At 41.3% G+C, this 20,611-nt stretch overlaps 1 protein-coding gene across 1 annotated transcript in view; it reads right to left on the bottom strand.

Moving 5' to 3' along the window:
- The window catches only part of svild (supervillin d), a 34,324-nt gene that overhangs the window by 8,209 nt on the left and 5,504 nt on the right, over nt 1-20,611 (bottom strand). Inside the window, 11 exon segments of the mRNA XM_054598859.1 lie at nt 272-358; nt 668-751; nt 1,391-1,538; nt 5,978-6,021; nt 6,024-6,109; nt 6,364-6,959; nt 8,245-8,344; nt 9,947-10,044; nt 11,739-11,794; nt 15,474-15,508; nt 19,806-20,326. Coding sequence (XP_054454834.1) covers nt 272-358; nt 668-751; nt 1,391-1,538; nt 5,978-6,021; nt 6,024-6,109; nt 6,364-6,959; nt 8,245-8,344; nt 9,947-10,044; nt 11,739-11,794; nt 15,474-15,508; nt 19,806-20,176 — 1,705 coding nt within the window. The 5' untranslated portion in view covers nt 20,177-20,326.

Below are 20,611 nucleotides of genomic sequence, written 5' to 3'. Positions count from 1 at the left end.
GGTGACAAGGTGATAAGGTGACTCAGACATGTGCAAAATGTTTTGGATATCCTGTCCTGTGAGTTGACGGACTCACGTGCGTAGGCTCATCTATAAAATGCTTATGTACACACTATGTCTATGCGGCAGTAAAAGAGAGTTAAGATTGGATTTAACAAATATGGATCCACACATTTGTAGACAGACATGTATAATAGATACTCCACAATAATGCAATGTATAAACAAATATCATCTTCTGTGGAAAACAACAACAAACAGGGGTATTGTACCTTTGTTGTGGAGCTTGTCGAGGAAAGACTCGAGCTTGTCGAGCCTTTTATCTCCTTCCACCTTGACATCAGTTCTACTGGATATTTCTGTCCATCAATAACAAACAGAGGTTTATCATAGTTAGGAACACTAGTGTTAAAATGCAAATACTTTGCCATTAATACTGTTTTAAAAGGCCTCACATGCCTTTAAAATTACTAGAAAGATTTCATTTAAATATGTCATCTGGACTAAGCAGCACCTTATGACACACACGGCCAAAGGAACAGTTCAAGTAAAAATATGTTTTAATATTCACAACATCTGCTGTAACAACAGATGTTAGGGTTCATATGTTTATTGATTAACTGAATGACTCACACACTGATCGTGAGTTGAAGGGGAATGTTTCCTACCTTCAAGTGGCTTCACAGGCGTGGCATTAGACTTCTTGAGGGAGATAGGAGGTAACTCTTCCTTTCCGGTGTCTGTCACAAGACCTGGAGGAAGACGAGGGGAAGATTTAGGGCTGCAACTCATAATCATTTTCATTATCAATTTATCTGCTGGTTAATTGTTTTATCTGACAAACAGTCCAAAGTGCAAAGATAATCAGTATACTTTCAAGTATGAAAAAGACAAGCATAAAATTCTCACATTAAAAAAAATCTAAAAATCTATAAAAAACAAAAAAGGCATTTTGCCAGAAAAATAACTGAAACTATGTGAGATTCAAATTTGTCTTGTTTTTTTTATGTTCATCGATGAATCGTCATTGAAGAATCATTTTTAGGTCCCGTCTTCATGGGACCCCCATATACAGGATCAAATGTGATGCAGCAAAAGTGGCATATATGCAGTTATAACACAAAATCACATTGGTTAGTGTGTTATAGATTTATTTTTAAACTTTGTGTCAACTTTGTCAGTTCCATTAAAAAAAAAAAAAAAAAAAAAAAAAAAAAAAAAATATATATATATATATATATATACACTTTTGTAAAGCAAAGTGAAGACCTGAAAGATGCATTTGTCATGAAGCAGCACGGATAGTTTGCAAGACTGACTGACACAGCAGGATAATAAGCATTCTCAACTTGTGTTAGGGGCCACCCTGAGTAAACACACTGCAGGTTCACCTTTCTTGGCCATGCGCCCAGCCACAGTGAACTGGACCGAGTCGTTGGCTGCTCCTTTGCCTCTGCTCTTCCACTGCTCCTCCTTGTCTTTAAGCACCTTCATCCGGTCTGCCAGTGACATCTTAGGCCCCAAATCTACATTGGATTTCTGTTGGAACATTAATTCAAATACAACTTTAGATTTTGCATTAGGACTTTTTTCTGTTTTTAAAGGGGACGTCGGTCTTGATCTATACTGTCAATTCATTTCACACAGGAACAGAGAGTTATGAGGACACAGTGAGGTAATCATGGGTGAGCAAGAAAGGTTGCATGAGGCTACAAGTGATGGTGAAGAAAGATAGTGAAGCAACCAGACATTCATTTAAAATGGAATTATGAAAGATACCATTACTTTCTTATTATTTCTGGGTGAGCGTGTCTTCTCCCAATAAGAACTACCTCCACAAGTTCTTGCTTACAACTAAAAAAACACAAAGAATTTGAGCTCCTGACAATAAAAAAACCCAAACTGTAGTGAGGCCATCCATAACCAGCTATTCATTAGAGCTTTCTTTACGTGATTTACTCCTGCTGCCATTTCTGCACCTGAACTCCACCATTAAAAATGAATTAGCAGAGGTTTACTGCCCCCCCTGGTCTCACTGGACTCCAGGAGCTGTTTCAAAGTAATTAATGATATTCCACTCCTACATATTTGAAGCGTTTTACTGCCCTGCCTGAGTTTTTACTGGCTGCCACCCCTTATTCCCTCGCTAATAATGAGCAATTCACTGCGTGTAATGTACCATGAGTTGCACACAGGATAGTCTCACAAAGGCAGACCTATCTCCAGTCCACAGTTTGACTGCACAGGAGAAAAATACCGAGCGGATTAACAGCATGAAGAAAAGTTATTGTCCAAAGCTTTCAAAGTTTATTTTCTATAAATTATCTCCAGGCCTGTATTGGTTGTTTACATAGTATTACAGTTTTCTGTGTTTCTTGTTCAAGACAACAAGTTAAAATCTCTGAACGATTGGTTTGAATTTTTAAAAGAAAACTGCAAGTAAACTGCACGTGTTTTGGCACATGAAGGACAATTGTCTACAATTTGGGCTTGTTGATGAGTTGTTTTTCAGTGAAATTTCCTTGTCTTCACAATATCTAAATATTCTTTCCTATGAGCCATCAAATGCAAAATGAACCATTCAATCATCAGAATATGTCAGACATACATGTATATTCCATAAATATATATGACATGGTGCAATGTAATGCGAGGAGGTGCAATTGGTTTGTTTTCCTGAACTACCGCTGTTTCATTTCTAGATTCATAAGGGCAGGCAGTGATGTGTGAGGGAAGCAGAGTATCTATTTGGGTCTTTAAAACCGACAGTGGCATAACACATATTTACAGCCTACTTTATTGTTTTCTCGTTTTTTGTATTTTTATGTTTTTTCTCATTTATTTGGGAAGGTGTTTTTTTTTTTAACAATCGGAGGAGGGCCTTAAGTTACAAAAGGGTTGACAACCCCTGCACTGGCATGTAACAAAAAGAATAATAATACAAAAAAAATGTGTGCCTGTGGAGTCCCATGTGCTATTTGTCCTGACTTAATGTGACACATGCTACAACAAGAGAGAAACCTCAAACCTCCTTCTGCACACACAGTTGTTTGTACTTTAATCCTAAACATGGTGCACAGATTGGTCAAATATTAGCCTGACATGAGACAAAAGTTCAAAGAAATGCGTTTAATCACACTGGCATGCACACAGAGACGACACACTGGGTCCAAACATCAAAGCCAACTCTTGCTGATTTCACAACATAATGATAGGAAACACCTTCTGACATACTGAGCCCATTCTGCACATGTCTTAACCAAATTAGACAAACTGGGACTGAAAAATTCCTCTTTTAGTACTTTACACTATTAATACTCAAAAGAAATGCTATTCACATTAGTCCCTTAGTATAATAATCCTATACAATACAATATCTGTGATCTCCCACAGTCCTAAAGTATTCTCAAACACTTACAGACTGACACAGCCCCTCCAGCTAGCAGCTCATCTCTGGAGTCAATCAGAGAGGGGAAATACCTTTGCCTGACAGGACCCTTGAGAGAAGGCGAGGAGGAGGAACGGACCGGGGCCTCAAACCCCCACAGGAAACCATTTTTTACTGTACAGTGCAGGCAGCACCTCAGCCAAACCACTGACACAGATATCGACTGACTGACCGGCCATCCACATTCATGCACCAACAGCAAGGGTGTTGACAGCTCTGATTTATCAGCTGGGGATTCTCAGAGAGTGTGTGAGAAGTTGTCCAGAGCACAGGTAGAGAAATAAGGGCCACAATAGCATTGAGATAAAGTCCATGCAAAGAGGCACTACACACACACACACTCACCTGAAAGGGCTGGGAAAGGTTGACAAGTAGGTGGCAAAGTCAAAGAAAGGGGTAGAGTCCACAGGTGAGGACAGAGGAAAAACTGGAAAGAAGGGTTAAAGGAGGAGGAGGAGGAGTAGCAAGAGGAGAAAAAAGGAAAGGGAAAATGATCAGAGGAGAATGGAGGAGAAAGAGCACAGCAGGGCAACGTTAGACTGCAACAGCTGGAGAGGGCGGGTTGTGTGGGTCATTTAAAGTCAAGCACAAAGTTTAGGAGGGAAATAGAAAAGGGAAATAGAGAGGGCAGGTACCAAATGTTGAAAGCAATGAATTGGTATGAAACCAGCCTTATGGTTTAGTAGTAATCACGTGAAAATGTCTCATACTGTTGATACAATGTATTACCTTGTGTTTTAAATGACATATTTTAAGGACATCCTTCAAACCACTCACAAGTATTGAACATAGTACACTCATCTTCAGTGGATTATCTGAATATAGATGAACAAAGCAGCAGTTTTCTGTAAATTGATTAATGATGTTGTTATGATTAACAATCATTATTTAAGAAAAGACAGACCCTCTTTAAATTTAATTCACAACAAGGCCTAACTTTACAACACAGCTGTGATGTAGGGAACAGCTTAGCAAGGCTTAACAGGAAACATCTGGAGCTGGTCGAATACGACCATGGTGTGTACCATGGCGTGTTACATTCCCTGGTCTCCCACATATCAACTAAACAGCAACAACATCTGCTCCAGATTGGCAGCGTATGAGGTAAAATGACAAACCTAAACATGAAAACCAACGGCCTTTCCTCGAGAGAGAGAGAGTAATGCAACAGGAATAGACGCATGAAAGGAAAGGCCCCATAGCTGATGTTGAAATGGCATCAATGCCAATCATTTTTCCAAAGCATGTATTATCTACAGCTTTGATGTGAGTTAGTTTCACAGAGCTCCACTGTAGCAGCCAACCAGCTCGGCAGGTTCCAGACCGATTCACAGGCAGAAAGCCTCAGATAGAAATGAAAAGAAGAAATCCGCAGACGTTTTGGACACCAGTCTGGCCCTCTTTCATGCCTGTGACTGTTGAGGATGCAGTTTGGACTTTGTGTTGACTTATCGTAATGAAGACAGACCATAAAATGACATCAGTTTTCAGTGTTTAATTGAGTGGGGATTTCTTCAAATTGCTGGCTGTCTGTACGTACTTATTAAGTGTCTTTTTCCAGACTAAGTGTGGATTTATTTGAAAGGTTAGCTCATCCTTGGATGAAGGATGAGCCCAAAACCAGAAATACCCCCCCCCAAGAGGATCATTGATCTGGACCGACATCAAACCAAGAGATGCTCCGTAGAAATAAACATGACATCACCTCAAACTCAGGGTCCAGTATTGACTGTTTTGGGGATATCCATGTGGCATTCATTGGGTTTTTCCACTGCTGTTAAGTTCTTTACTTATCCAGGGAATGGTTATCATGTTGTTTTTCCACTTTAAAACTCAGCAAGGGTGGTCTTGTTTGAACAGGAGAAAAGCATGTAGAAACCTGCATGCACTTCTTTCAACACTTCAAAAATATGTCAGTTATCTTAGCATGTGTTAAACATTAAACCCCTCGAAGCTGACCCGTGTTAAACTGTATGACATCGATGTTTATGTACATTTGTGGGACATGGAAGTCTATAAAGAAGAAAAAGCTTGCTCATGGAGGGAACTGTTTGTTTTTTTTGTACTTTGCAGACAGGGGAATAGAGCAGAGAGCAGAGAGCAACAAAAGGAAGCAGACCTAAGCTTGGAGGGTTTACAGGTGCTTGGTCATGGTGTAGGATTGTATTTTCACAAGAGGGGAGGGGCGTGTCTCTCTTTCTCTTTGGGAGGCCAGCTAAGCCCTGGATCTCTGGGCTTTTGGCGTCACCACACCCAAATCTGCTGCACCCCTCCCCTCCCACCCACACCCTCCTAACCTCACATCCTTATGGCAACAAATCGGGGAAATAAGCTGATTCAGCAGAGGAAGAAATGTGTCCGCAGCCAAATCCTTCTTTCCCTGCACACAAAGCTGAGGGGAAGCCTCGATCTGTGGCAGTGAAAACAATGCGCTCCAACTCAAAGTCCTGTAAACGCATTATTCATACTAACTAACCAACTACCAAAGATCCCAACAACAAAAGAGTCTGCTCTATCAGTAAAAGCCTACCTTTTTCTGCCAGGCATTTTCAGCATCTTGGAGCTGGCCGAAGCGTCGGCCAGTGACGTGCGGATCGACTCGGATGGTTTGGACTTCTTCAGTCTATCCTTCTTCTCCCCTTCACTACTGAACTCCGCCAGTCTGATGAATGGCAAAAGATTAAAAAGTTATTCTCCCGTTAAAATAAACTGTCTAACTTACTTTTGCCATGCATTTCAGAAAGACCTTAATGGAGCCTTAAGTCTAAGTATTAAAGATATTTGAAGTCGGCTTTTGCATATGCAAAGTCCATTTAATATATGGAAAGTTCTCTTTTCTTTGCATAGAAACAAATATGCTCATTTGGGCCTTATAATCAATCATAATGCCTGTTGTGTTTGTGTACATCCAATGACCTCTGTTTGAGTGAGGAGCCCTGGCTTCCATCCAAACTGCTCTCGAGGTCCTCCACATCCTCCGACACTGTGGATGTTTTCTCCAGGCTCTCGTCAGGCGAGGGACTCCGCATCTCCTCAAAGCTCCCTCCACTGCTGCTTCCCTCTTCCTGCTGTCTGTCGATGCTGAAGCACCCTGCATCTGTGATGTCATCTGTCAATGACTCATCCTCTCTGTCGTTTTCCCCATTGACCTCTTCCTCAATCTCCTCTTCCTCAATCTCCTCCTCCTCCTCCTCAATCTCCTCCTCCTCCTCCTCCTCCTCTTCTTCTTTCTCCTCCTCCTCCTTCTCCTCCTCCTCCTCCTCCTCCTCCTCCTCGCTCTCGGGGTGGCTGAGGGTGACACTGGTTTGTCGGGCTGTGGCGCAATCCGGCGCCGAGCCCTCGCTGTGGTCCGACTCCATGCTTGTGGATCGGCTTTTCTTTAGGATTCCCTTGATGCCACGAGACCCAGAGTCTTGGCGCTGCAGCGAGGCGAGCTGGCAGGGAGGAGAGGGGGGGGACGAGTCTCTGTTCTTGCTGAGGGGGAGAGCTCTGTCGGAGAGGAGACTGGAAGGCTGATGTGGAGAGGGAGAAAGAGAGAGAGAGAGAGAGAGCTTTTTTTTATTACCAGCCATAATATTTATAAGAGCTGGAAAAGCGGATTAGAGTTGCAAGACTACTTGCAGTGAATTCTGTGGTCCTTGATTATGGCGTGTAACTCGCTCTGACCAGAATGACTTTTTCCAATGTCAGCTCCTTTGCAGTTTCCACACAAACAGTGGAAACCCTTTTCTTTCCTTTTTTTTTTTTTTTTTTTTTTTTACATACACAAACACATCTGGACGTAAGTAATAAGAAAAGAAGAAGACTGGAGAAACAAAATAATTGTTATAAGAAAAACGGATAAATTGAATTGTCAATAAATCTGGGATGTCACTCATGTTTGCTGTTTTCTTAAGAAAAGAAAAAAAACCTTCACAAGAAGCACATGCTGTGTCAAGTCAAGTTATAATTTTGAGCTTTTTTTTTTTTTTATTAACAGTTTTAAGGATGTGACCATGCGTTTAAAATACATTGAGTACCGTAAAGCTATTTAAAGAGTAATAGTTTCAAAATGCAATAAAGACACACAAACATGCAAACATGAACATGAAATGACTCATCTAAACACACCCTTTTGTGTGTGTGTGTGTGTGTGTGTGTGTGTGTGTGTGTGTGTGTGTGTGTGTGTGTGTGTGTGTGTGTGTGTGTGGTGTAATATGCTACTTAGAAGATACAACAGCAGCTGGAGCAACAGCAGACGTCCTACTGACAACAGGTCAAAGGTTATGAGGGAGTGCTGATTTAGGAGGAGATGACGGAAGAAGCAGTTTGTGAGCCAGCTGGGTGTAGAAGTGCAATGAAACCAGGTGGTCTTTTTAAATAAAAACACCAGAGTGTATAATGCATGGGGGGCATTAGTGATTGGTACAAAATACATACATACATACTTGTGAAAATTTGAATGACGAAATCGCATTATATCCAGTGTAAAAGTCAAAATGTGTGTGTGTGTGTGTGTGTGTGTTTGCATTCAAACTGTACCTGAGTGACATGAAATAAAAATCTACAAGTCAACTTGAAAAAAAAAAAAATCTAATCTAAACCAGACGGCGAGGTAAAGAGAGCCAGCGTTAAGGTGAGTAAGAGTTTTGGAATTGGATCGCATGCGGCGCAAAAGCCATGTTCAAAAATATAATCTTTCCAAAATACAATCCAGAGGGATGACTTTTATATTTCAGCCTACTGAGTTATGGAAACCATGTGGCAATTTAAAAAAATATAAGACGTAATGTATAAAATGGAAAAAAGAAAACTGACCTTTTCTTCCACAGTGGAAGCATTTTCATGCTGCTCCTTCCACGCAGGCTCGTCTATGGCTTCCTTCTCTTCCATTAACTTGCTTTCAGTTTTGGGAGGGCTGAAATATGAGCGCAAAAAAATAAAAGATGAAGATGATGGAAACAGAGAGAAAGAGAAAAAAAACCCCAATATTTTTTTAATATGTTTGATGTAAAAACGACTCAGCCATTACATAATGGAATTGCAGGAAAGAGCTGGCTGCAAGGTGACTTCCTACCACAAACATGTGTAACACTCATTAGTCTGCTGTCCCACCACAACATCTTCTTTCTATTATGAATATATCACTATTGGTTCGGGACAAAACCGAGTATCATTTGTATTTATTAGGTTATACAATAAATGTGCTAAGAATACAACAGTTGACAGCCACCCTGAACTAAATGTTACTTGTAGCACTTATTATATTCGTATTAGTCTGTTGCAATTATTGTTTTCGTAGTAATTTGCCTCTGCACTATACTTTTGCTCTGGTTTATGCTTTAAGATGCTTGTTTAAGAAAGGAGATGCACTTATGACTTCTGGTGACTAGTAGTTCTCTTGAATACCTATGTTGAATACACTTCCTGTAAGTCGCTTTGGATAAAAGCGTCTGCTAAATGACTGTAATGTAATGTAATGTACTAAATCTATCTGAGTAAAGTTTGTGCCAAAAGGTGACTTCTACACAACTGCAGAAGATTTCGTTTCCCTTGATCTTTACTAACACAAAGGGCGTTGCCAAAATCAAGAAACACCACTGATTTTGTCACTTTGTAATTCATATAGGGACTGGGCATAATGATAAAGACACTGAACTTAGAATTTGATAAGACATCACTGAGCTCACTGATCTTTTGAACCCTTGAAAAGCAGGGATGCTCCGCTGCGTTCACTTTTGCTTTGAGGCTACTTGTCGTCTCCTCAGCAATGCCTTTTTTTGTGCATTCATTAGATCATATCTTCTTGTCCTAGGCTTCACTATCTATATGAAAATGTTTGGTTTGTTGCATGCAGGTCAATGGAGCTTTGCTGAAAAGGTCATCTACATCTCTACATCAAAAAGGTTCAGTTACAATGAGTCAAATGTACTGATATCACTTCTGACTTAGGAGGAAACTGAAAGCAGTTTATGGGTCAGTTCAAACTCCATGTGGACAGAAATGAACTTATTGTACATCAATCTTGCACGCACACACACACACACGCGTAAACAAACATGGGAGACATTTCTCATAGATTGATAATACAGATACACACACTCTCCGGCTCAGTCCAGTCTCCAGTGGTTACAGTGCTAAGTACAGTTTGGCTCTCACTGCTGCAGCTATTAAGTTCAGTCTGGTTTGGTTTGCATCACCATGGCTACCTCACAGCCCTGTTGTGTGTTCATGCGTGTGTGTGTGTGTGCGCACAAGAGAGAGAGAGAGAGAGTGTGCTATTAAAGGCTAGCTCTGCAGGTTTATCTGGTTTATCTCTGCAGCTGTTTACAATCTGTGACAGCCTTTCAATCGGTCTGTAATTACCTCTGTGCTCCGCTCTGTGTGTGTGTTTAAGTTGATTTAAAATCGGTTTGTTCCATCTGCTCGTGTTGTGGCATATGTATTGTACCGCAGGCCACAACATCCATGACCCCCCGATATGTGAGAAAGAAGACTCCATTCAAAGTTCAGATCCTACCTGGTGGAGGACTCCTCTTCGTCGCTGCTCATCAGCTGACTCTTCACCCTGTCGTCGGCCCGTCGGCCACTGCTTCCATCCTCAGACCCCTCCTGGTCCTACAGGCAGAAGGAAGGGTGGCCGCAGCCTAAAGGTTAGGATTGTGTTCGCAAGAAATTCCTGCTTACGTCCTACACTAGCTGTAAAAAAAACAAACCTTGATAAGGGGAGTGAATGAATGAATGAGGCTCCACCCAGACACCTAAGCAAAGCAGTTAACCCTTCAAATGGGCAGTGGAGCATTCCCTCAAGGGTTTGTTCGAACTTTTTCTGTCACCATCTTTAAAAGGTTAAAGATCCCTTCCATACATATTATATGACGTGTAAAAATATGCTGCTTTATGTACACAATTTGTGTCTGGTATAGTTTAACAACAGTAAACTCCAACTTACCTGGTTAGCAATTCTTGAAATGACATCTCCTCCTCCCTTATTGAAAAATCTTTTAACTATGCACATGTGTGAACGTTCAAAAGTTTGAATGTGTCCTACTTCACGGAAAAGTCCGTTCTCAGCGTATGTGCGCTGGAGGCTTTCAACATCACACCTGTGTAAATTGCATATTGCACTTTATCAAACATGTGGCGTACAGTGCAAACTATCCAGCTGTGCTAGACGTGTGTCAGTAAATACTTCTCTTCAGGCCCTGGTGGGACCTGAAGAGAAGTAGATCTCCAGCTGTTAGCCAAGCAACGGAAATCAAGTGCTCTTTTCTCACAGAAATCACATAGCAAAGCTTACAATATTAGAGGCCTCTTTCAAACTGACTGATGCTCACTGATTATAAAGAAGGAACTCATTTTCCACCCAGCATGAAGGCATTGCCTTCTGAAAAAACACATTTTTCCTCTGGAACTTTAAGACATAAATGAGCTGCATCTTTCCCCAGAAGTCAACATGCACACATTTTTATTGCCTCCATCCGTGCTGGAGAGCAGACATACTTTAAACTAACTCCTACTCTGTCTCTGCTGCTGGAGACACTGACTCACTGGCTCTCAACGGGGATTGTGGAGGAGAAATGCATGATAAGGGAAAAGTGAAGACAGCGAAGGGCTATCTGTCACTGCTGATGACTTTCAAGTGAGACATGTGAAAATAACAAAGATCTAGATCAGAACAAAGAACACAGAGACCAGAAAAAAAAAAAAAGAGAAAACAAAAAGTAGTGTAAGGGTGAGATAGCTTCTTTGTGGGAACTTGTTTTCCCAGCAGGTTTTGCTGCCATCTGGGTTCACTTGGCCAACTTTGGCACTGCTGCTGGCCTGAGAAGGCCAACTTAGATCAGCCGTTTACATCAAATATCATGAAACCTAACCACTTCTGAAACTTAAGCAGCCTGGGAAAGACGGATTCATTTTTAAGCACACGTGTATATCTCCCGTAGGATTTTTAAGCTTTTGTTCCTGAATGGATCTTTTCAATCTCCAGACGTCATCTTCCAGCCATTGCTCAAACTATGTGTGTGAAGTCATGACTTTGGCCAAGTGTGCATCCAGGTGCGGGACAGCTCTGTGCTGTACTGAATAGCTCAATTTGTTATTAATGGAGCAGAGATCCAGTGGGATTGAAGGGAACACCAGCTGCGGTGGAAAGAACTGGGAGTAAATCAGCAAGGAGACTGAAAAGATTTAACCCTAGACTGTAGAAAAATATCACTCATTAGTTTTAATACACGCACACACAATCAATCCATCAACAATATGAAACATTTGGATGAAGGGAATTAGAAGACAAACCTAAAATACCATACCTTAAAAAGAGACATCTTGGAAGTCCTCTTGGCTGAGTCCACAGGCTTCTCGTCAACTAGAAAGAACACACGCACACACAAAACACATATACGGACAATGAATACAACAGTGAGAGGACATTTCTAATTGCTTCCTGCCAGTGTAGTATCATGTGATCAGTCAGGGCGTCACCAGAATGAGTGTTTAAGGCGGACAGCGTGTGTTTGTAATAATAATAATAATTAAGCCTTTATTAGTCCCACAATGGGGAAATTATTTCTCTGCATTTAACCCATCCCGGAGGAGCAGTGGGCTGCAATGAAGCGCCCGGGGAGCAACTTGGGGTTAGGTGTCTTGCTCAAGGACACCTCGGCATGTTGCCAATAGAGGGGTACCTCATGTGCCACAGCCGCCCCGTTATGGTATCCATAACATAACACGTTGTTGATGGACTGGGAGACGGCGAGGTCATAGACGGTCAACAATATGCTCGCTTTTTGTAAATATAGGATTCAATTGCACGCAAAGACAAAGCTGAGCAAAGACATAAACACATCAGAGTCTTTCCAGGACAAGTGGAAGTTTTCCTCACTGGGGATATCAGCTTGAAAAATGTAGACAGGAAAACGGAGATGATGTAATCTCATTGGCTTCCCCAGTGCTCCCCAGGTGTCTCTGCATCAGACAAAAAAAGGAATGTTCCAGTGATATTTCCCGCGCCTCACGATGAGTGCATTCAGAAATATAGTGAAGGCAAAATCATCATCATCGTCGTCAGTGAAGAGTTAAAAGAAAAAATAATGTTTTTAGATAAAGGAAAACCCATTACCATGTGGGGCATTGGCTGCAAGAAATAACTTATTTTTTTATGTGAGTGGTCTAATCAAAAACAGCCCAGGGAATATTATCTTCTAATACGCAGAAAAAAGAAAACCATTAAATTTAATGATATTCCAAAACAACACAAATTTCTTAAGTCAGCCCAGTCGTTTTTTTTTATTACAATGAGACATTTCTAGCTTAAATTGTTCCACCTCCAAAGAAAACAAATGAAAAAACTAATCCAAAAGTGATCCCTGGCAAACTCCCCATTTCCAATAAAAAAAAAAAAAAAAAAAAAAAAGGCTGCTCTGTTGAGGCCTTATACTCTAGATGTATGTTCCCAAGCTCCTTCTGCTGTGGAGAATTTAACATGATTTAGTTCAGATGATGACACATCACACAATGCAGACCGGTGGTTCCTCGCAGACTGTACTCTCTTAGTTTTGAATCCGGTCCAATCTTTTCTCACATCAGCATCCATCAATCGTCCAAGAGAGACAGAGAAAAAAAGAAAAACTCAAGAGATGGGGAAAAAAACTCCACTTTAAGTGCACTGACTTTTCCATAAGTGTTTTCATCCATCTCATTAGACTGCGTAGTCATAGCTGCTGAGAGCTTATTGGATGGCATTTGACCTCGTAATGGCCGAAGGCGTCTGCACATAGTGAGTATGAGCCAAGAGACTTCATCAAATCTGCATAATGTTTGACAGCAGAGTTAACTTCCCCCACTTGTGCAGTGGAAACACACTTCTAACTGAAGGCTTCTACAATGTGTTCACTTTAAACCAGTTGAATATTTAAACGTTGGTTTGAGCTGAGTCATCGGGGAGACCCTTGATGTCACCACACGAGGCGTTCTGGCTGAGAGCCCAGAATCCTCTGCCAGCTCGGACAGGAAGCTCCTCCGCCGTGTGAGTGTGAGAGCAACGCCAATGCTCTCACACACTCTTGCTTTCACACACACACACACACACACACACACACACACACACACGCACGCACACGCACGCATATCTCAATTACAGATGAACACTGACTGGTCTTTGTTCCTCTTTTTTGCATCTTTGGTTCTTACAAGTTCATTTTTAACTTGAGAAACAAATCGGCCATGTTGAGAGATATTTAGTCATTCACAGAAAAGGAGATCATCAGTATTCTGTATTATTTTGTTTCCAAATTAGTCAGGTCATTACATATTCTCTAATTGAGAACATTCTCCCCCCCCAAAAAAAAAACAGTAGAAAACCATTAAACTCAATGAGGTTTACGTGGGTTTAATTTTTTTGCAATGTCATTTTAAATACTTGATCAAAAACATTGTCCTATTTCTGTTAACAGGAAAGGCTAAAAACAAATACATCAGTGAGCAGATCATAAGTAGCCACTGCCTGTCTTCATGTTGCGTTTTATATTTCATATTCTCTCATCATAGATCAGACCCAGTTTACTGAGAAGAAGGTAGAACCTGTGCTGATGTAGCTCTGCCATCTACTATGAATGCTTACTGTGCACATGTACACGGAGAAAGTCTCTGTTTAAAATGCAACATTGTATTAATGATTGGACTGAAAAACTAGTAAATACAAGAGACCGGACAGCAGATCTGCTTCACCTTGGTTTAACTTTCGTGTTCTTCTGCATGATTAAATATCAGTTTTGATCAAACGTGAGAACCACTAAGACCTGGTCTACCACACTTCCTGATTTACTTCGTAGGTAAAGTTCACATTGTTTACACGACACTGCGTCACACGTTCTGAGATTCTGAAACCTGCGACCTTCCCATCACCTCTCTCCGTCACTTTCTCTCTGTCTCCCGTGCAGTAGAGCGCACACACGCACACACACACACACACACACACACACACACACACACACACACACACACACACACACACACACACACACACACACCTTTCAGCGCGGAAGTTTTCATCTCTTGTTCACATGTGATCTTGTAAAAATGTATTATTGTAAGAAACCTGAATACATCCAGGTGTTTGAAGGAGATTCTTCACAACAGCATAAATAGATGATGCAGATTAATTATGACCAGATTACAAAACTTCTAAACATTTTATAATACATCATTAAAACTACTAATGACAAGATTTGTTTTAATCCATAAAAATACAATATTTTATTTCCTTATCATTTGAATTACGTCTTTCTTATATATAAAAAAACACACTATGGATAACTTAAACAAAGTAAAAGGATACCATTTATTTTTTGGGATGGTGGCCAAAAAAATGAATAATTGTCTGGAGCCTTGTAGACCAGCTGCTATAATCAGACAACAAAGTGATCTGTATCTACCAATATGGATCATCAATGATCGTTAATTAGTATCGGATCAGGGATCTCTAAAAAGGCATGAGGCCACTGACAGACAGACTCCGGATTTGGGCTCAGGTGGCTGAATTACAGTGGGAGAAGCAGCCAGCGGGCCATGTGTAAACTTAGCTGTTTTCTCTTCCCCGCTCTAAAATTAGCTGACATTGCTAGCTGGCACAAACAGGCCTCCAGTGCACTTGCATATGATCTCACATTTGCACAGAAAGAGTGTCAGCGCACAACCACTAAGTCACGTTCTTTTAACAAAACTCGGCAGACACGTGCCGAACATTTCCTCCCTTTATTTTTGGTAAAAGAAAACCATCGCTTGGGGCAAAACATTCTCTTTATATTATAAAGTGAACAAAACAGAGCCAGAGACATCAGTCAATCTGTTTTCTTTTACTCCTCCTCGGTGGCAGCGTATTAAACAGCCAGCAACTATAAACCAGGTAGGTGATCTGTCATCAGCAGTGAGCTCAGTATCCCTTTAACGCTGAGTAATAGGGAGAACTTGAATGAGTTCAGGGATAAAAAGCAGTCTGTGGAACGAAAGAGGATCTGAGTGGAGTGAATGTGAGGAGTTCGTCTTACCCTTTGGCTCCTCTGTAGTATCGGTTTCCAGCAGACTAGGAGAGAGAGAGAGAGAGAGAGAGAGAGAGATATGAGGTCACTCTCTAACACACTGACATGATGACAGAAATTATGTGTCGGGTAAAACTGAGGTTTGCAAACTAGACAGAAAAATGAGAATATTAAGTCTTACTTACACAACGATAATCCAAAAATATACACTCAAGCCACATAAGAAGGTGTTATATAAACCAAACTGTCATTGGAGCTGCTCGCGGACACTCACTGTGCTGCGTTTGATATGCATCTTACAACAATTACTCATGCCGCTCGTCCAGTCCCTTGTTGACAATGATATAACAGCGCTGCCTGCGTAGCCTCCAAAGATGTCCATTCATCTCTAAGTAATGGGCGTAAAATATGGATGGGGACAGCAGCTGCCTGTGGGGTAGCAGCGATGATGTAACAGGAGGAGGGGGAGAGGACCGCTTTTAACACAATGGAGACTCCTGGTGGACATCTGGGAGGGGTCAGAGGTCACTGAAGACGAGGAGCTGGACCCAAGCTAATCTGCTGGTACAGAGTTCGGACTAGAGCTTGGTCGGTTTCTGGTTTTACCGGTCCGGTCTGCTGTACAAGTTTAGACCGATTTGATTTTATGCAAACCGGCTCAACGGTCATTTTGTCATTATTGTACTTTCTGGCAAATACTGGGGTCGCTACACTCATTTCTCAGTTCCACTCAGGAGCGGCTTGATATCAAACTGGTTTGGAAATTTTAACCCAGCCCAATCCTACCGGCCCAACACTATTTTGGACCAATGTAGCGTTTTTTAAAGGCTCTGTATTGACTAAATACAGTGGTATCTATTTCTGATCGGTGTAGACCCAACTGTACTCTGTTAAATTGCAAACACGCAGCTTTGTGAGCTATGGATTATGGATTGTAGTATTTTGAAAATACTACAAAACATAAACTATTACAGTAAAGATCAATGAAAGCTGTGATGCAGTTTTCATTTCTCGATGCGGAGTTATTCATCAGAGAGACATATTAAACATATGATTTAATAACTTTTTGTATATAGGCATATTGTAGAGTTAGGGCTGGGCTATATGCTAAGAAGGAGCGAGCTCATATGACCTGTTTACCGACCTCTTAGCCGGAAGGCCAAAGTGTTTGTACCTGTTATGTTTAATACAAACATTACAAAGGCTTGGTTTCTAAAAAAGTCTGTTTTTAAACCACGGCTATCTCAATGACTGATGACACCTAGTTCTCAAACGCAAGCTCTTATGCTGCATTCACAGAAGATCATGCGACAAAAAACATGCAACCTCACAGAATCCATGTAGTCAGCTGGTCCACAAACGCCTGGGAAGTGTTCTTTACCGTCATACTTTTATAAAACTTTCTTATACCCGAGTTGTTTTCATCCCCTTCCCGTCCATTCTGCTTTAACTTTTGCGCTGCCTTTTTCTAATCTACATTTTGTGTCACAACGCAAACGCACACGCACTACCCTCACTAAATTGAATAGAAGGACTAGCATTTTCCCAACACTGCCTGACCTGATGTGAATGCAGCCTAACTCCCTCCTCTGCAACCACAGGGCTCAGGAATACTTAATCATCCACTCCCACACTTTGACTTCCGGATAAAGGGGAAGAGCTGCACACGCCGGTCCTACGCTGCCATAAAAACTAACCAGAGGAGAGGACAAGAAGAGCAACAGCAAAACAGAAAGGATTTCTGGGAGAAGTTAAAGAGAGGAAAAATTAAAGACACATTCAAATCTAGACCGGGGAGTCATTTAGCAAACACAGTAAGCTTCCTCACTCTTGATCTACTAAATTATATCATACACACAAAGCATTAAGTGAAACAGGAAGAGAAGAGGATGAAGTAAGAGTACAGAAGGGATACAATCAGGGTTGTGGCATTGTTAAAAGATTTCATTTTGATGTCTCTAATTTGCGAGCTTAAATGTTGGGAAGCTCAGTTCTTCGAATGGCACATTCTGAAATGTGTAATGGTTCAGCCATGTAAACTATAATTAGTCCAAATCTCATTCAGTCCTGAGTATAATCTAAGGTGTTTAGCTCACCCAAATGTGCCAGGAGCACAATTACTGGTGTTTAGTACACATAATACCACATACTCTTCACCCTCTGGGGGAAAAAATCTTCTACGAATCAACTGCATTTTTGTATCCTATATGTAACATGCATTGATGTAAAAACTGTTTTATGTTTTTACATCAATGCATGTTACATATAGGATACAAAAATGCTTTTATCTGGTAATATGTCCCCTGTCCCACAATGTTACAGTTGGTTATAATAAAACTGTGATGTGTGCACAGTACCTTTAGAAAAGAATCACATTGGCCTATGTACCTAACATTAACTACCAAATCCAGGAACCTGATGTTACTGTGTTGTCTCTGAAATGAGATCAAGGCGGCAAAAAGATGAGATTACGTGAGAAGGTAACAAGTGAGGTGGATAGTAGAGAATCTGTACTTTCTTAAATTACTAAAGGGGATTTTCCAGTAACAGATAATTGTAAATGTTTGTGAATGTCACCCTTCCACTGTAACTTCACGAGGAGAGGAATCTTGTGTGTGGCAGATTAACCGGTTGACAGACAGTTTCTATCATCGCGGGAACAGCTGAGTTCCAGTTTCCTTTGTGCTATTCCTGTGACAGAAACAGGCCAACATGTTGCCTACAAAAAGGTGGTGAAAATGTGAGAAGTTATAGTCATAAAGCGCTCGCATGTCAACCAGGAATCTTTAAAATATTGTTTCATATACAATTCATGATTATCTGTAAGGATGCTTAATGAAACCCAAAACAACTCCAATTACCCCCTAGAATTTAAGGTGAAAAATAAAAAACAAAAAAACTTACAAGTTATGGTTAATAACAACAGCTTCTATATAGCGTTCTCTGTTCAACTCTATATGTCGCATAAGAATGCCTACAAGCAAGAGGGCCCAGCTGGACGGTGAAGTGCAGCGAACATCATAACGAAGCCGACAAGATTAATAGCTGGCGTGACAGGCATGCGAGGCAAACACGTCAGCGTGTCAGCCCGCTTCCACGCTCTCTGTAATTACGAATCTTGTCCATAACTCTGTGTGTGACTGTATTTTGCCAAATATTCTTTCTTGTTTGGTAAGCCGAAAACAATTTATTTCACATTGCATAATGTGCCATAAAAAAAATGAAAAAAAAATCCTCCACACCCACAATTAGAAACAAAACTCACTGAATTTCAAGACAAACTTTTTGCACTAGACACATGTTTGACATAAGCAGGGTCATTAAACATGCACATAAAAAGCTTTGCCATCAGGAGACGATCAAGCAGAACCCTTGATGGCTGAGATTTGCTGAAACATGCATTTATTTTGGAAGCCTATTGCAACACATGTCTTTCCCAATCTTAAAAAAATAATTGGTCCATAACACCTAACAGGCCATCACTCACAGATATCTCCATGTCTTGCTTCATTAAGCACAGGGCATGAAAACTTGGCAGAGACTAATAACCCCCCCCTACAAGCCCAAATCTCTGACATTATCTTAGCACTCTGTCCATCTCACTGCTTCTCTCTCCATCGTCAAACCCCCAGGCTGTTTTTTTTTTTTTTTTTTACAAAAACAGACATGTCTGGCTGTTTGCAGCAGAATCCCCCGGCTTGATTGACTGTAATGTAATGTAATGTTGATTACAGCTCAAACATGTTTAACTCCATCCATGCACAAAATTCTTAGAAGAACATTCCTGGCAACCAATGAGAAAAACTCCAAAAGTCTTTCAGGTCACCCTGACAATAACGGTTTGTTACTCTCAGACATTCTAAACATGTGAGATCCCCCAAATGACTGTTTAGTGAACCAAAACAAGCAGCTTGCATTTCATAACGGCAAAACATGTCAAAATAAATGAGGCAGTTCTCTGCTCTGCACACATGGCCAATTTTGGAAATGTTAGCTGCCATGTTTACTTCAAACATGAGATCGAAAGTGTTCTCGAAATGTGCCGACTTGTTGCCTCCTCTTCTCTCATTATGAGAAAGGAGCTACTGTACTTCATTCAACTCAATTTTGCTGGGATCAAAACAGAATGTTCCAAGTTTAAGCTTGTTTACTTGATTATTTATTGAAAACTAGCCTTGGTTCTACTTCTACTGGCCTCCTGAGTCTCTATGCCTGGACGGCTTTGTGTTTCATGTATCACGGCCAAGTTTATGTCCCGTTGAGAACGACTCGATTGCTGGTCTAGCACAAACAACAGAAGTGTGCAATGTCTTTATTTTGTCAAAATGTGGATAAACTCACCTCAGATGAGAGGACACCTTTACGGAGGAGACGGCTTCGGATTTGGAGGATAGAATAGTGTCTGATTTGAGGTCAGCGGGCTCATGGTGAGTCTGCTCCTCCACAGGTTCTACTACTTTGTTCCTGAAGCCCCTCCTGGTATAAGTTTGCTCTGATCCATTATCCTCATATTTTTCCTTCTCTTTGGGTTCTGAAGACACCGTTTCGGACGTATCTCCAATTTTCCTGTCCCTACGGACGTATTTGGAGGTGAATTCGTCTGTGTTGCCATAGCGCTCGGCGAGCTCCCTCCTCCTCTCTGCCTTGTATCGAGCAATCCGCTCAGCCTTGGTCTCTGGGGCCGAACTCTGCAAGGTGTCTATTCCATCCATTTTTGAAGTTCAATTCAGTTCAGGGGTTCGAAACGCAGGTTAGAAGATTCCAGGTTGCTGCTTCAGTCGTCCTTAACCAGATACGTGGACCTGCTTTCTTGTAGATCTCCCTTGACAGCAGTGTCTCACTCCGTTAAAATCATCCCAGTGCTGCAAACAAGAGAGGCAGAGAGGAAGGCATCATTAGTGCGTCATGATCTAAGAGAACAATATCAAATGACAGGCACTCTTAACCTGTGTAGAACTGTGTGCCAAGCCAGGCTTACACTGCTCCAGCGTTCATAGGAAACTGGCTCAGCTGTAGAGCTGCGAACCAAGCTCTGCCCTGCCCCATCTAACACCAACCCCCACCCACACCACACACACACATACACACACACACACACACACACACCACCCCCTTTGTGAGAAATGATGTCAGCCAGCTCCGCTCAA

The sequence above is a fragment of the Anoplopoma fimbria genome, chromosome 5 (assembly GCF_027596085.1).
Source record: "Anoplopoma fimbria isolate UVic2021 breed Golden Eagle Sablefish chromosome 5, Afim_UVic_2022, whole genome shotgun sequence".
NCBI lineage: Eukaryota > Metazoa > Chordata > Actinopteri > Perciformes > Anoplopomatidae > Anoplopoma > Anoplopoma fimbria.
Note: the sequence above shows the minus strand (reverse complement) of the source record. Positions and strands in the feature narration are given on the sequence as shown.